The 17,478-nt window shown below is 30.0% G+C and overlaps 8 protein-coding genes and 1 non-coding gene across 9 annotated transcripts; 4 read left to right on the top strand and 5 right to left on the bottom strand.

Moving 5' to 3' along the window:
* Positions 1-73: 73 nt before the first annotated feature.
* DNL4 (DNA ligase (ATP) DNL4) lies at positions 74-3,085 on the bottom strand (the record flags this gene model as incomplete). Its single annotated transcript, XM_064858726.1, has 1 exon — positions 74-3,085. The coding sequence occupies one exon, from the start codon at positions 3,083-3,085 to the stop codon at positions 74-76; it is 3,012 nt and encodes a 1,003-aa protein (XP_064714549.1).
* Positions 3,086-5,231: 2,146 nt separating this feature from the next.
* Positions 5,232-6,302, top strand: CSI2 (Csi2p; the record flags this gene model as incomplete). Its single annotated transcript, XM_064858725.1, has 1 exon — positions 5,232-6,302. One exon carries the CDS (start codon positions 5,232-5,234, stop codon positions 6,300-6,302), a length of 1,071 nt encoding a protein of 356 aa, XP_064714548.1.
* Positions 6,303-6,539: 237 nt separating this feature from the next.
* On the bottom strand, positions 6,540-7,175 carry COQ10 (ubiquinone-binding protein COQ10; the record flags this gene model as incomplete). Its single annotated transcript, XM_064858724.1, has 1 exon — positions 6,540-7,175. One exon carries the CDS (start codon positions 7,173-7,175, stop codon positions 6,540-6,542), a length of 636 nt encoding a protein of 211 aa, XP_064714547.1.
* Positions 7,176-7,773: 598 nt separating this feature from the next.
* On the top strand, positions 7,774-8,592 carry MDM12 (ERMES complex subunit MDM12; the record flags this gene model as incomplete). The annotated part of the gene is made up of 1 exon (XM_064858723.1): positions 7,774-8,592. One exon carries the CDS (start codon positions 7,774-7,776, stop codon positions 8,590-8,592), a length of 819 nt encoding a protein of 272 aa, XP_064714546.1.
* Positions 8,593-9,047: 455 nt separating this feature from the next.
* On the top strand, positions 9,048-10,730 carry MVP1 (Mvp1p; the record flags this gene model as incomplete). Its single annotated transcript, XM_064858722.1, has 1 exon — positions 9,048-10,730. One exon carries the CDS (start codon positions 9,048-9,050, stop codon positions 10,728-10,730), a length of 1,683 nt encoding a protein of 560 aa, XP_064714545.1.
* A 286-nt stretch (positions 10,731-11,016) lies between these two features.
* Positions 11,017-12,117, bottom strand: RCL1 (rRNA-processing endoribonuclease; the record flags this gene model as incomplete). Its single annotated transcript, XM_064858721.1, has 1 exon — positions 11,017-12,117. One exon carries the CDS (start codon positions 12,115-12,117, stop codon positions 11,017-11,019), a length of 1,101 nt encoding a protein of 366 aa, XP_064714544.1.
* Positions 12,118-12,608: 491 nt separating this feature from the next.
* Positions 12,609-14,738, bottom strand: PLB3 (lysophospholipase; the record flags this gene model as incomplete). The annotated part of the gene is made up of 1 exon (XM_064858720.1): positions 12,609-14,738. The coding sequence occupies one exon, from the start codon at positions 14,736-14,738 to the stop codon at positions 12,609-12,611; it is 2,130 nt and encodes a 709-aa protein (XP_064714543.1).
* A 655-nt stretch (positions 14,739-15,393) lies between these two features.
* HTZ1 (histone H2AZ) lies at positions 15,394-15,804 on the top strand (the record flags this gene model as incomplete). Its single annotated transcript, XM_064858719.1, has 1 exon — positions 15,394-15,804. One exon carries the CDS (start codon positions 15,394-15,396, stop codon positions 15,802-15,804), a length of 411 nt encoding a protein of 136 aa, XP_064714542.1.
* Positions 15,805-16,427: 623 nt separating this feature from the next.
* PWA37_002116 lies at positions 16,428-16,503 on the bottom strand. The gene has a single exon. It is a non-coding gene; the product is annotated as a tRNA-Ile (tRNA).
* Positions 16,504-17,478: the final 975 nt, after the last annotated feature.

Below are 17,478 nucleotides of genomic sequence, written 5' to 3'. Positions count from 1 at the left end.
AGAATATATAATGTATAGTATCTCAATAAACATCATTTCATTTAATAACTACATTTATTATCGAATAGAACTTTTAATTTATCAATTGTTCGGGTACAGGATACAATTCTTCTGGTACTTGAATTCCTTCCTCAATAGATTTATCAATCCATTTGGCGGATACAATATAGGGAATATTTTTAATTGATTTGGGGCTTGAATTTATAATATTTGCTATATGGGAACGGATTTTCATGATATTTTCTTTGAATGACACAATAGAGGAGGTTTTTAGTGATACAGGCATTATTATTACTATTATACTACAATCATTGAGATTATATGTAAGTGAACCACCATATAATATAATTTTCCGAAGCAATAAATTATATACTAACGGATCATATTGTTGGCACCATACAGGAACATAGAACTTTTTACCAAAAAAAAAGAAAACTGGAATACATTTCAATTCATTATCCAAATCTATTTTATTTGTTGATTTTTCTTGAGAATACAAATTTGTTTCAATTATTTGCTTTAATTTTGGTTCATCTATCAGTGTTTGATAACTGTCACCATATTGATCGATTCTTGTCTTTGCTAATTCCATCAATTCTTCTGAGACATTAAAACAATAGACAGGCTCTAATGGTAATGATGTCTTGTATTGAACACAATTAAGTATCCATTTAGGACTTAAAATATCATAGCCTCTTTCAATCAAAGTTCGACATTCGATATTGTATATATCACTAATGATTCTTAATTGATATAACTTTTCTCTGCTTGTCATTATATTATAAACAATAGATCCACCATTTGCAATAACTAATTTTAATAAATCTTCTTTAGTAATGCGGTTTTTACTGAATGGATTAAAATAGTCAGATATAATATAAAAATTTAGTCCTTGAAAGATACAGGAAATGATGTCTGTATCATTCTCTAACTTTTTATTTTCCATTAAAAAATGCGGAGGTATTCTTCTCCGCTTAGAAGCAGCATCTCTAGTATTTGAAGATTGAGAATACATAACATTATTATTTGTTACATGATCTGATTTGAATAATCTATCTCTTTTAAATTGATCCATTGTATAACAACTAGTCCAATCTTTATCCTGTCGTATTGCTTTGCAATATCCTCCATATAAGGTACATCCAGTAGCATATTTGTTCATTCGAGACTCGGTATTGTCTATTGATCTAGCTTTGACCTCAAGAATTATTGAATCTTCGGGGTAGATCCATTCACGTGGTTTTCTAGATTCAAATTTTAGAAATAGACGATTATCTCCAAAGGTATGAAAAGGAGGTGGTGAATCCCTAAAATTATGCCATTTGCCTTTTGTCAATTTTTGAATCTCTTGTGATTCATTTTTGGATATCCCATTAGCAATAGAACAGAACGAAGCAAATCCAACAATTTTGTGTTTAATGGTATCGTCAATTTCAGCATCTGTTTCATTAGAATCATCATGATCTTCATTTAATGAAGTTTTATTTTTAAGTGGCGTTGTATCTATTTCAATGAATTTATTTGTAGCAATTCCACACATATAAGAATCCTTTATAGCTGAATCCCTTCCCATAACTATCAAATCTAAGTTTTCACCAAATTGGTCTAAATACTCCGGCTTTATTTTAATCCACGAATCGTTTCTTGAAGCTGGGATATATTTAGATTGTGGGTTTTTTAATATTATCCCTTCTGAATTGGCTTTAATTGCTAACGATAGATTTTTTTTGATATCGTCTTCATTTTGACATTCTATATTTGGAAGAATTTTAACTCTATCGCAAATAGTGTTATTATTACTATGTTGAAAGAGTTGATTTAGATATTGCTTTCTTTGCCAAAGCGGGAAATTTATCAAAGAGATAGTATTCAAATATAAGATATCAAATATCATATATAATGGATGAAATGAGTTTGTTTCAATAATAAACCCGTGTTGAGAAGAAGATTCTTTATTTGAGTCTAGTGTGTTTTTAGCTATAGTCTTAACCATACCAAATGGTAGAATTTTATTGTTCTCTTTATCAAAGGATATCATTTCACCATCTAAGATAAAATTTTCTACTTTAGAATTAAATTTTAAATATGGTGATATTGATCCGTTATTAAAATCTGAACCATATAAATAAGTATAGTCTGCACCTCTACGAGAAAAATATTTGATTGAATGACCCCAATTGGAATAATGAATTTGTATTCTTTCACCATCCATTTTTTCTTCTATATAAAATGTTGCACAATTATTTTTGGTGGTAATTTTATTTAAAATTTTGTTATAAGATTTCGATATTATTCTTTTAGCTAGTTGGGGATAGAATGGTGAATTTAGTTGCAGAGAGATTTCTTCATTTGGCAATCTTTTGGTAGGATCAAATAATTTTTGAGTAACAGAATATAAATCTGATGTCACACTTAGGTAATCTCTTGCATCAGGATGCCATATATATAATAATGTATTTTCTTGTGATCTCAATATTTTAGTTTTCAGTATAATCTCAAAAAAATATTTTAATTCCAAATATGATAATTTATTCATTATATCTTTCCAGAGTGGGGAGTGCACCAAGGACTCCACACTACCACCATTTTTTCTTTCCGCACGTTGTTGAGCTAACTGATCCAACCACTGGTTAGCTAAATCCAATGTTACTCTGTTGCGTCTGTTAATTTCAGGTTCTTTTCTTCTCTTTGCAATTTCTGCAACACACATTGAAGCTAATCTATTTTGATCCTTATTATTTGGATCAATATGAGATTTCCAATCTAATAATTTCTGTGCTGTAGAAGATTTTAAATCTAGGTGTAAAGTAGTACACACAGCTTTAATCAAAGTGACGTCTTTAATTTGAAATACCCTTCTATCACGTTGTGGCAAGGCCAAAATTAACACAGGATAAAAATCTGAGCCGACAGTAGTTCTCCAAAGTTTGACAAATCTAGTTATTACATCCCTATATCTCTGTCTAATATGAGATTTATCCTTTGATAATTTAATTTGATCAATCTTTAGAAACAATTCCTGGCATAACCATTTAAAATCAGGACTTGGAGCAAAATTATGCGGAATTAAGACATTTGTTTCCATAATAGCGTTCCATATGCAGTTGTAAAGTATTATCTCATCTTTTTTTGTTTATTCTTATTTCTATCTTTTGCGTAAATACCAAATTGACATATCTCTCTTGTTTGATTCTTGTTTTTTTGTTTTTTTTTTTCTTTTCTATTTAATTAAACGTTTTAGAAGATTAAATAAAAACAGTGACTCAATAAATTATTTTAAGGTTAGAGTAAAATAAAGTATTACCCAGTCAGGTTAATTTTTTAAAACTAGAAATATTAGGTTTGATACATAGTTTTTTTTGTCTACTTAATGTTCTTCTTTAGGGTTTAAAAATATCAAAAATAGTGGAGTGTTAAAGATAACGTAAAAAAGAGGATATATGTTTTGCAGATAAAATGGAACATATAGACTATAATAAAATCAATAAAATGTAATAAATAAAATTTTATTTTAAGAAAAAGTACTTCTTTGTATCACTTCATGAACAAACAATTAAAAAGCAATAAAACTGTTTGAAAACATGTCAAGAATCAACCATTTTTTTCGGATTGTTAAAACGTATATGATAAGCCTTTAAAGCTTGTAAAGATTATATTCGGCGCTTAACATATTTTACTATGCAAATATATATACATATATATATAAGTGGAAAGCAAGAAAAAGTATATACATTACAATTTTAATATGACATCCTATGTTAAAAGTATTAAAGTTTATAACTCTTACTATACATAATGAAATAATAAGAATAAGAATAAGAATAATAACTTGTTTATCTCTTCGTATTGGAGATTGTATGATTCACGGGAACGTTGTGTATTAAATTTTTAAGAATTGTGATTATTTTTAGAACAGCAGCTACTGGAGTTGTAAAAATGGTTAGAGTTCTATAAAGACGAAGACAATGAAAGTATGAGTTTTCTTTATAGTCAAAAAAGTAGGGTTTGTAATAAAAAAAAAAAAGAAAAAGAAAAACGCAGCAAAGATAACTTTTAATAAGAAATGGCGAGTAGACTGTAGACTGAAGACTGAAGAAGACTGTAGCGTACAGATAATAGATATTAGGGTTGGGGTAAAAATATAAAATTTATTTGATTATATTCCGTTTTTTTATGGACATTTTTTATACTGTTTACTCTAATTGTAACCATGGTAACAGAGGAGGTGAAAAAATAAAAAGGGGAACGGACTATTGAGGATAAAAATGAGGAAAAGAAATCAAAAAAAAAGTAACATCTTTTCTAATTCCAAAACATCCATACATCGACAGGTTATCAAAAAAAAAAAACAAGAAGAAAAGCAAGAAACCAAAAAATAGCAAATCTTTCTTTTTTTTTTTCCCCTCTTCTTTTCGCGAATGATACACGGCTGACACGAAATGTTTTATCAAAAAGAATTTTTTTTTTTCGTGAGTAACAATGCTTGGTATCAAAATCAAAAAAATGAGAAAAAAGAAAATAAGGAGGAGAAACGAAAAAAGCAAAAAGGACCCGTGGTGCTAAGCATTCGTTACCTAATAGGGAAATATCACAATACTGTTTCTCTATGTTTCGAAGTTACTATAAAGGAGATAACTAGCCGTTTTTTCTATTTTTAGATAACCTTCTTCACTATTTCATTATTGTTATTATTTATAGAAGTGTAAAAGAAAAAGATATGGACGTAGATAATTTTAAAAAGGAAGAATATTACCATTCTTTTTTTCACCTCTTCATTCATTGGAGGTTAATGTACCTTGTTGTTACAACATTCGATAGTAGAACTACGATGAAACGGTACAGTTTTTTTGTCGTTTTTTGTCGTTTTTTGTTTTGTTTTTCTTTGCTGGCAACGAAATGATGAGACCATTTTTAATCATATCTAATGCAATTATTAGATGTTTGTAGATTGGTTGTAGTTATGAATATATATACATATTTTTGAAGTAGTAGTTTGCAGGACACTCGATTAAGTGTTTCCTTTCCAGCCCTGCGAACTTTTGTCCTACTATCGACGTCTATGAATCCTAGATGCAATTCTTGCTTAGCCAGCTCTTACCTTAGTGTACACCGATCTTTTTTTAACGTTGGTTGTGAAAAAAAACAACGTGTTTTATTAAAGGAAATCGGAACTCTAGAGAGGCACACACATATCTGTACGTTCATACACAAATATAAAGGTGAAATAGATAATGTATTTGAAAGTAGTAAGAGGTTTACCATCATTGATAACTACAACGAGTACTTCTACCACTACCAGTGGTTCTAGTATAACGACTTCGACAACTACATCAGGAAGTCAGAGCCACGACGCATCTGGTTCAACAACGTCATATTCTTTTTCTTTTTCTTCTTCTTCTTCTAGTCATTTGTCTACAAGTACCATACATGCTACAGTTGTTATACCGAACCAAAAAAATGCTCCTTACAGTTATTATTATCCTGGTGATATAAATGGCACAGTGTACATTGCATTCGGTGGTGTTTTGGGTTTCCTTTTATTCTTGATCATTTTAATATGGTCTATTTTATCTTTTAAATCATGGTATGAAGCAAGAACACAAAAGCACTATAGAGACACTTTAAAACAAAATTACAATAATTTAATGTACACTCATACCAATGGAAGTGACGACTATTTCACAGATGACTTATTCAAGGATGAATCAAAGGATCCTTCGTCTGGTGCCGCCAATTCTACAAGTACTTCTCCATCTCATTCATATAATTCTCGTTCTTCTATACAATCTTCAAGCCATGTCTCTGATATATCAGAAAAATTATTAAAACAGAAACAAGCACAGCAGGGAGTAGCTAGTTCAATAACAAGAAAATCCAAGGTATTCGTTAATAGCCATAATAGCAGTTTGTCTAATCTCACTAATAATTGCAGTACTAATAATACCAATACTAATGAAGAGTATCAGGAATTGTTTGTTTCTCCAACAGAAGTATTATTCAATGGGAATAAATTCGCACATACTCGCAATAACAGTTATAGTTCAATAACATTATCTGCTTCATCTATATCATCATCTCCGATGCGTACATTTGGTCCTTTCCTAAATAATAATAATAATAATAGTAATAGAGAGAACATAAGTATTCCATCTATAACTTTAAATAGTGGCACTCCGATACATATAGGTACTTCAACTCCGATGGGTAACTCTAAAATAAATAATAACACAAATACTAATGTTAAGTCGAAGAAATTTAGACCACCAAGTGTTCATTTGGACCAATTGTTGGATCAACAGTAATAAAGGAAGTTTTAAATAATTATTTACTAATATATTCGTTATTTACAGATATATATATATATATATTTATATGTATATGTATGAATGTACGCATATGCCTGTGTATATTTAATTACACAGACTGATGAAATGTTTGCTACTGGAAATATTTTTTTTTTATTCATTATTTTTATTTTTTGAATATTTATATAGCGGTTACTGTTTAAAGAGCTAAAGTTGTATATCTACAAACATGTATTATGGTCTCTTCATTTCATTTCTTTCATATTGTATAATTCTTTTATGGAACGAGTTCAATGCTAAAGATGTCAAACTCCTTGCAAAGAGAGATGCAACATTATTATATAAAGAGGATTTGAATTGAAATTTTAAAGATAATTTAATTTGAGACGAGTTGGGACGGCCTGGATGCGAGACAATCTCCCATTGGCAAACAAATCCATTAAATAAATGATCGGAGATTGAATCTGCAACAATCATATAATGATTATCAGATTCTTTATTACATTTAACATTACATACAAATTTCTCGTCATATTGTTTAAACCCCACCCTTAAACTTGCCAAAATTGGCCAATTAGTGGATTGGTCTCTTTCATGTACTACAGATTCTTTACAATAGGGTATATAATCTTGATATTGTTGTATTTGTGATACAATACTGAAAGTACGCTGTGGAGAAACATCATTTATAGTCTTACACAAAGTATATGTCATATCTTTGGTTGAGGATCTGACACCTTTAATGGCTGAATTGCTAGTTGTCTCATCTTTATTAATTTTGAAAAGTTTACTGGACCACAATAGTCTACGTTTACTACTATTGACTAAAATACGGATATTGTTACTATAACAACCAGTAATTGGAAACATTAATCAGAATAGATGTATATTTATGCGTCTATTATATGTTGTGGTATATATACGTATCTATAAAAAAATAGATTCAATTAAGAATCAAAAAGACAGGTATAGTCATTGACAAATGCATGAATGATTTAATCTTTAATTCGACTCAACCAAAATATCTATGTATTTGGACAAAAATAGTTCTATGTCCCATAACCTCTATACCTTTAGTATTCTTTACAGAAAATATTGTATTACTTTCCTTTTTTTTTTCTTTTTTTCTTTTTTTATTTGTTAGCTTGTTTGTGAATTGTCTATTTAAATCTAAAAAAGGTACAGAGATCTAAAATGTAGAAATTCTTAAGAGCCCTTCACGTAGATCTTCAAGTTTCCATTCCTAGGTACTATTTGTATAAAATGGTGTGTTACATAAAAATTGCGAATACATTTAAACCTTTCATCATTTTACTTAGCTATTTTCATTAATTTAAATGCATTAAGTCTTGTCTTCTATAGATCTTACACTATTATTGTAGATTTTATTTTGACTGTATATATTACAGAAAACTTTGTTTTCTCAGGAAACTAAGATGCAAGTAAAGTACTAATATCATAAATTAACATGTCGTTTGAGATCAATTGGGAGCAACTTTTAGAAGATAAAACATTGAATAATACAATAACCAACAAATTAAATGATTTTGTTGAATCATTAACATTACCAAGTTATTTACAAGATTTGCAAATTGTAGAGTTCAAAATTGGTTCAACCCCACCAAATTTCATTTTGAAATCATTAGATGATCCGCATCCTCAGGTTGAAGAAAATCCGCATAAAAATGATATACAAGCTCTTTTAGAATTGGAATATAGAGGTGATATGATGATATCTTTGCAAGTATCTTTAGTGTTGAATTATCCTGGTGAAAGATTTATGATATTACCTGTCAAAGTGACAATAAGCCAGTTACAGATGCACTGTTTGTGTTTATTGACACATTTAACTTCAAGATCACAAACAGTCTTTAGTATTTTATGTGATGTTGATAGTGATAATAATATTAATGGTCATGAAAGGAATAATGCAAACAGTAAATTTGAACATATAATGAGTAATAATATAAACAATAAACCTACTTTGTCTTCTACATACCAGACTTGGGGTTCATCTGCACCATTACAAAGAATGGCAATTGTACAATCATTAAATATAGAAACAGAAATTGGTGATAATGTTTCAAATGGGCCCGAAAGATCATCCACTCTAAAAAATGTTGATAAACTAGAACAATTTCTTCTTGCTAAATTCAAAGATTTTATTAGAAATGAAATTGGTTGGCCAAATACAATTACATTCGACTATAATGATGATGAGGAGAAGGAAAGTGAAGAAGCAGAAGAAGAAATAGACACTGTGGAATGTGAAGAAGAAATGAGTTAGGGTTGATTTTTTTGTTTTTTTTCTTCTTTTCAAAATCTTTTCTTAGAAAGAAATTTTTGCGTAAATGGGGTTTTATAAAACTGATTTTTTTCTTTTGTTAGTTTTTCTTTAGGGTTTTTTGAATTTTGGAGGAATATTGACATTTTTTCCTTTTATTTATTTCAGAGCATCTAGGACTTGTGAATATAGAAATTTTATTCTAATAAAGAAAAAGATCCTTAGAGAGAATACAAGCATAAGTACAGCCACGATAAACCTATTTTTTTTCCTACCATGAAGGTGACAGATATTACTTATATTTAACAACTATCAGTTGTATTTTAAATTTTATTTGCTGGTTATTCTTCCTTGCTAAGTAGAAGTTATAGACAATTAGATGACTTTGTCATTATTTTATTAATTGTTTTTATTCATTTATGTAGTTAACAGATCAAATTAAATAGTTAAGATAAATTATGAGTTTTCTTTCAAATAATAATGCTATTGCCGAGATTGATCCATGGAGGATAGATAATCCTGAACCAATAAACCGATCCTTTACAAATTTGTATGTGGAAGAGCAAGATCGCATTGAGAATTTGACACAAAGAATCTTTGGTACTTCAAATTCAAATACAAGATCTGAGACTTCAATATCACCCTCCCCTTTAATAGTAAGTAATCAAGAAGATCCAATATTTGAAAATAATTTAAAAAAGGATATAGCTAATAATAATGAAGAAACTGCTTGGATTCAACAACAAGGCTCCTCTTCTATAATGGCTAATAACACAAACAATGGGATTGCTGATGATCCTCAAGTAAATATATGGAGTAATTCTGTTATCTTAGGTAGACAAAATATAGTGGATAACAAATTGCAGCCAAAGATAAATCCCCAAGAACAACAAATTTCTGATAATGATTTACAAGACTGGATGAAATCAATTAGAGATACATTTACTCCACTTTCTCCTAACATAATAAATATTGAGGAGATTCCAGAAAGAGAAGGTTTGTTATTTAAACATACTAATTATAATATTATTAGGTTAAAGCGATTACCAAATGAGGGCAGTGTGGTTGGTGCCTCCTCCGAATCTTCTATGAGTGTAGTTAGGAGATATTCTGACTTTGTTTGGCTACAGGAGGTTTTATTGAAAAGATATCCATTTAGATTAATTCCCGAATTGCCACCTAAAAAGATTGGTTCACAAAATTTAGATCCAATATGCCTTAATAAAAGACGGGTTGGATTGACCCGATTTATTAATTTTATTGTAAATCATCCAATTTTGAGCAAAGATGATCTGTTACTAACCTTCTTAACAGTACCAACTGATATATCTACTTGGAGACGGCAAACCAAAGAAAATTATGACACCAGTGATGAATTTATGGACAAAAAAATATCAATAAGTTTTATGAAATTATGGTCGAGTAATATATCGGAACAATGGAATGATGTAGCTAGTAATATAACAAAGATTATTGATATATGGAATAAAATTACAATAGTTATACAAAGGCATGAAACACGATTGAATCAAATAAATCACGAAAATGTATTGTTGAAAAGTTTTATAACAGACCTTGCACATATGACATCCGTCTTATATCCAATTGAAAATATTGCCAACTGTGATACTTTACCTGAAATAAATAATGATTTATCCATCATTAATCATCATATCGATGAAATTAATACATTAAATACAAGGGCAATTAATGATTATTCTACAGATATTGTTCCAAAATTGAAGAAATTTATTGATCTCTTAATATCATTAAAAAATCTATTTGACAGATATAAGATTATGGCAACTAATAATATACCTCAATTGCAAAGACATGTGCAATTAAATTTGGAAAAATTGGAATCTATGAAGGGTAAACCTGATGTTAGTGGTGCTGAATATGATAAAATAAAAGCATCTATTAATAGGGATAGAAGATCTATTTCTAAACAAATAAATAGAGCTTGGTTAATTAGGGAATGTATATTGCATGAGTTTACTATATTTCAAGAGTCTCAATTTATGATAAGTGATCTGTTTAAAAGTTGGGTTAAATTGAATTCAAGTTATTCAGAGTTAAGTATGAATCAATGGGAAAAACTGAGTAGTCAAATAGATGATATACCAATCGGAAGAGAGTAGCTGTAACGGTATTCTTGAAAGCAGTATGTAAATGTATATAAATGTATAAAGGATGATATTCGATGAATACATTGTTATGGGCTATCTTAATAATACTTTCCAATAAATGTTTATATATATTATCGAATATAAAATACCTTTGACGAATTACCAATTTAGAATGAATTCCCTTTGTATCAGATTGCATGACTTCTTAGAAAGTGCCATTTTGTATAAATAATTATGATCTATATCCTTTAGTTAAAAGTGTATATAATTATTTATATTTATAATTTATTTCCAATATTTATGCAATTTTTTTATTTGCATTGGTAAAACCTATACCTTTAATTGTGATGATATAATCGTCACTGTCTGGATCCGGGCATTCTTTTAAAAACACTTCTGTTCCAAAAATATGTTTAATATCTCTTAATAATATAATGAATTTTTCATCTATTTGGCCCTTTGCAATTCTCAATCTTCCAATATCTTCTTTCCCAATAACCATATAAACTATGGCCAACGGTAATTGATTTCTTCCAATAACTGCACTATTAGAAATTTCCTCTAGTAGATGATATGCAGCTTTACTACCGATATCTTCTGGGACATCACCAGCATCACCTATACACTCTGCAAAAATATACCAATTTTTTTTTGTCTCACTAACAAGAGTTATACCCCATCCCGGACTCTTACCGGAATTTTCACCTCTCCAAACATCTGCAGTAATATTTACTTCACATCCAATGTCCTTTAAAACTTTCTTAGCACCATCAATCATTCTGTTTACTAAAGACGGACTTACTCTAGTTGAATATGCAACACCTTTAATTGCAGTTATGACAGGCCTGTCTAACTCATGCATCGTTATTGGTTGAGCAATTAGAGAATCGACCACTAAGTGAACTTCACCACCTCCTAATGGTGGTGAACCACGTTTTAATGTATGCAATGCACATTCTCTAACACCAAATTTTTCTAATATTGGCAATAGTCCCCATTTAATGGCCTCGATCCCAGCATCGTTATGTGATGCAGTTACGCCTCTAAATAGCAAAGAGAATTTTTTTTTAGAAAATGGAGCTAAATATAACATAGGTTCTACAAAGTAACCCACTGGTTTAGAAGTAGGACAATTATGTGTGTATGAACCACCAACAATGATCCCAGGTTTGAAAATAATGGTAGTACCTGTGTATGAAATTTCGATTGAGGAACCATTAGTAACAGCTTCAATTAATCTTAAAAATGATACTTCAAAATCTTTTAAACCTGGATTCAAGTCATCGGAACGAATTTTTTCAATTTTAATAGGTTTACCAGATAAGATTGATAATATAACTCGTAGTCTAAAATTTTGAGAACCTTGGAATACTTTAAATGGAGATTTTTTTGATGACATAACTCTTAGATTTTTTACTAGTAATGTGATAGTCTTCAATATTTTATTAATCTTCCATGAAAAATGCTTACGAAAAAAGTAAAATTCACTAAGCTGCTGAACTTATGTTGCGATGAGGTAACGTGCTCAATTAAGCAACAATCTTTAAGTAATATTTTTTATTATTTTTTTTTTGTCAGTGAGAAACTTTCGACTTAAAAATTTTTTTTTGATTTTTCTTAGAAAAAATAATCGATGAGGAATAAATTATTTACGATAAACATATGAATATTATAGTTTTAGATGGATAAAATAAATGAGAGATAGACGGAATAATAATAAAAATATGTCTAAATAAAATATGATCTATAAATGTATATATATCCATGGATGTATTAATTAATAGTGTATATCCAATAATGCAAAAAATGTATATGCAGTTAAACTTCTCTCAAAAATATATGAGAAATCAATGGATGAAAAGAATAAAATGGATTGTAATAAAATGCTATTCATATAAGACTTATTAAGAACGTTAATGCACAGATTAATAAGAAAATAATTTTTAAATTGATTTTTATTTGTTTTTCTTTAACTGTCTTTGAATTTGATTTTCGTAAGTATGATATGTCACTAAGTAGTAATGTTTGTCCATTTACCAACTCACTTTCTGTAACTACCGTTGTATTATTACCATCACCATTATTTTCATAAATAAATGAGCCATGTACATCTTTCATATAATCAGGCAGTTCCTTGATATCCAATGTACCATCCCAGCAGTAGTTGATAAAGCATGCTTCACATTCTTGCGGCCAAGGCAAGCTTAGAGACTCTTGTTTCCTCCTCATAATTGCACAACCTATGCAACCTAAGAAATCAGGATCATCTGTAAAATTATTTCTGGTAGCGATTTCGAACCCATTTTGGATCATTTCTCTTCTTTGTCTTTCAGTGTAAGACAGTTTGAAGGCGCTTTGATTACTATTAAATGAGTACTCGGAATTAGGTAGATAAACGATTAAAGGCGGGATATATTTTAAAGAAGTCAAGTTTTGACCATCACAACCAAAAAAGGTAGGTCTTTTATTCAATCCAAGGTTAACAAATGTGTTTGTGTCTGGAACATATGGGAAAGCCATTTGTTTACCTTGATGTACAAATTGACGTTCGTATGTATGTACTAATGAGGAACCATCTGGCCATTGTATTTCCATATCAGCAGAAGAATCCACAGCAAATATTATATCTAGATTTCTGTCTCTTTGTACTAATGGAACAAATGGAATATTTTCATCGTCCTCACCACCATCAACTAAAAATAAGAAATCAGATTCGGTAATACTTGTAGTAAAATTTGTTTCAACAAATTTAGTATCTTTAAATGGGTTTGGATGATATACAGCAACATCATTAAAATCTTGTGAAATTCCCTTTAAAATATGTGTTCCTAAACGTCTGATAAATCTTGGCATTTTTGTTGAATTTATTCTCAATAAGAATTGATTAAACAGAGTTGCAGATGTGCCCAGGACAAATGCAGTATTATCATAATTAACTACACAACTATTGATATTATCAGGAATACCATTAGACACATTGGTACCAATATATTTGACATCAATGAATGCATTTAACGAAGGATCCCATGATCCCATTTCAAATGGATTGAATTCAAAGATGGTAGCATTTAAATTAATTACCTTAGTACCAGGGTATCTACCATCTGCTACCGATATGGGAAATGGCATTTCACCATTTCTGAAAACATTTGATTCACGTAATGAGCTCCATGTATAGTCAATACCACCTCTATTCAATTTAGGGAAAAAATGATAAGATAAGGCTCGTCCCCAAACATCAGTCAGAGAGGTCTCAAACCCCGCGTCTCTCTTGGCATCTATTGCGCCTGAGATATGGTCCCACCTCTGTGCTGTTTTAATAATATTGAGTCCACCAGGTGATATAATTGAATCATCAAGATCCCAAATGGAATCTTCTACATGCATATTGTCTAAAATAGATTGTACGGAGGTCCAATTATTCCATGCTAAAGATCCTACTAACCAGTTACCACCAGAGATACCTGCAATGTATGAAGTTGCTTGCAATAGACCACCAAGACCATGGGTAACAGAATCCTTAGTTCTTGCGTCCATGGCAGCTAAAACCCCGGCACCGGTCAACATGGATCTGTAACCACCACCAGATATTGCAACACCAATCTGTGGACTTGACAGCGTTTCTGTATCTATATGATCCTTGCTTCTGGCATTAAATAATGTTTCTAGAATCAAACTAACTTCTTCTTTATTTTTAAAAGAAGTCATTGATCTTTCTAAAAAATCATATAATGCAGGGACAGTAATTTTTTTTCTTTGCTTTAACCACCGAGATTCATTGGTTGATATGGAACTTGCTTCTCTTACTAAAGAAACATTTTCGGGAAAGTCACAGTGGATTTTACGTGGTGCATATCCAGTGGCATCATTATTATTTTGATTCTTTTCATGTTTTCCCTGGACAAAATAAAGATTAAAAATTATGATCAGGAAGAATAAATGAGTCACTGTGAACCTTTCAAACTTAAAATATGATAATGTGTGGTTATTTATAGGAACTATAATTGTATCATATAGCATATTTCTTTGAGCTAAAAATAATATAGTATAAAAACAAACACAAAAAAATATAAAGCCAATTAGTTGAAAACTAAAACGATGGAGCAATTGTTTGCCCTATATATAATATATATATATTTGTTTATTCCACCCTTTTTATTTAGTATCTGAATATTTTGTATAAATGCTGCTGCTTTGACAAATCTCTTCTCAGTTAGTGATCACCATCTTATCTGCGCTCTTGAGTTATTTGTCATTGTGCTCATCGTATTTATTCATCTTTTAAACCAGATCAAAATTAAATTATTTTTCAACGCTGTGTGCGGCCCTGAATTTCCTAAAAGAGAAAAAGCGTTACACAAAAAAATGGTTACCCGAAAACAGCCCAAAAAGGAAACTGTATCTTCAAGAAAAGAGGCACCAAAAAAAAAATAAAAGAAAAAAAGAAATGAATGAAAGAAAGGTGGAAAACAAAAGCGTAAACAAACAAATAAACAGTTAAGGACCTTAAGAAACATAAAAACTTAATGAGTCACTTCAAGGTCTCTTCTTTCACCAGGAATAACTTTGCGTTTTGATACTCTATTTACGTAACAATAGCAAGATTTGGATAATCAATAGACCAATATAAATACATATACGTCTATAACTACAAGAAAAAGAAAAAGAAAAAAGTATGTCCGGTGGTAAAATACATGGTGGTAAAGGTAAATCTAGTGGGGAAGGTGTAGCTCTAAGGGCTCAATCATCCTCTGCTAGGGCAGGTTTGCAATTCCCGGTTGGTAGAATTAAACGTTACTTAAAGAGAAGTGCTAGTGGAAAGGCACGTGTAGGTTCAAAAGCTGCTATTTATTTGACTGCCGTTTTAGAATATTTGACTGCTGAAGTGCTGGAATTAGCTGGGAATGCAGCTAAAGATTTAAAAGTTAAAAGAATTACACCAAGACATTTGCAACTAGCTATTAGAGGTGACGATGAATTAGATACTTTAATTAGAGCTACTATTGCCTCTGGTGGTGTCTTACCACATATCAATAAAGCTCTGCTATTAAAAGTTGAAAAAAGAAATTCTAAACATAAAAATTAAATTTATTTGATTATTCTTTAAAATGTTGATTAAGTGTAACATATAAAGTCAGGAAATAATTTAAAACATTTTTTTCTTTTTTTGTTGCTAATGATAATTTGTTTTTAATCTTTACCTTTTTTTTTTCCTATTACAATATGTTAGAGAAGTATTATATATTAATGAGAAGCACATCATTAGGGATATTAATATTAATGAAAAGGATTTATCAATGGTATTTCTTTTAATAACGTAAAATAAAATAAAAATATTCCATTCACATTATATCTTAAAAGTATGTTAACTATATGTATTATCAAAATATGTAACTTTACGAGAGAAACCATATATAAATAATTGTTTATATGTGTATATATGTATAACAAGTATAATATTACTATAATAGCATAAGCCTTGGATTACTAGTCTCTTGTTTCTTTGAGCTAGATTTTCCCGACTTCTAGAAAATAGCATTTAGGGGAACGTTTTTCATCTTCAATAGTTCCTTTGCTTTTTTCTGTCTCTTTTCATAAAGACTCTCTTTTAGTGTTCTAGAGGAGTACATCTCTCATAATAGGTCTTCATCACATTATCTACATGCTCTGTACCACACGATATTAGAAGTGTTGGATTGCAAAAATAGAATGGTTCCTAGCGGGATCGAACCGCTGATCCCCGCGTTATTAGCACGGTGCCTTAACCAACTGGGCCAAGGAACCATATCTTTATTGTTGTTGTAGTATGGTGTGGTGAAGTTCTTTGTGTATTCCAGGGAAGCGCAAATAATATTAATAGTAATTCAAATAATCGAGACAGTAATCAACTATAGTCGATAGTATAATTACTAAAACGGTCTTATATATTAAGCGGCTTATATCGAGCTAATGTACTTATTCGAAGTTACTTGACTTGTTACTTGCTTGTTGTTCTATTTTGTTTATACATAATATATAAATTATTTACAAGAAACGATTATGGAAGATGATCTTTTATCTCCTGAAAACGTTGTCCTTTTATATGTTTTCTGGAGCTCGATCGATTATTCAGATTACTACATTAATGACTTGACTGATTCAAACCCTAAAATTTATTATATTAATTTAGGTGCACTACTGGATTAGAACTGCATCCCAATTCTCTAATCATGGTGATTAGTAATACACGTGGGACTTAATAAAACAATAGGTAAATTCTAGATTTGCCAAGGTCTTATGTAATCCAATCTTTTTATTATGCAGCATCTAATGTTGTAGCACATGTATGGCTTATTAATACACTAATTGGTTCTAGATTCATTCAGGATCTTATGTAATCTTGATGGTTATCACTATTCTATTCCACAACAGATTATGTTATAGTTTGGACTTAGGACCAATTTTCTTAACAGTACTATTGAACGAATAGTAAGGGCAATAACAAATATATAAGAACGTTATATATATCTAGGAGAATTAAACGATTATTGCTTGTTCTTTTTTGTATTATACAATGTGCTACATATTTATAAATCAACCAAACATATAAATTTAGATACCAAGATACTGGTCCTTTATATATGAACTATGGGTTGATAGTTTCTTATTTGAGGTTCTGTAACGACTGTCACCGTAGATACATTTCTCCTTAATTAGCTATTTAATGTTTCATGAATGTTTCATTTTGTTACATAGTATTCAACAATCATGTGGGATTTAT

This window comes from Arxiozyma heterogenica, assembly GCF_036370985.1.
Source record: "Arxiozyma heterogenica strain weizmannii chromosome Unknown scaffold_18, whole genome shotgun sequence".
Classification (NCBI taxonomy): Eukaryota; Fungi; Ascomycota; class Saccharomycetes; order Saccharomycetales; family Saccharomycetaceae; genus Arxiozyma; species Arxiozyma heterogenica.
This window is presented reverse-complemented; position numbering and strand designations above follow the sequence as displayed.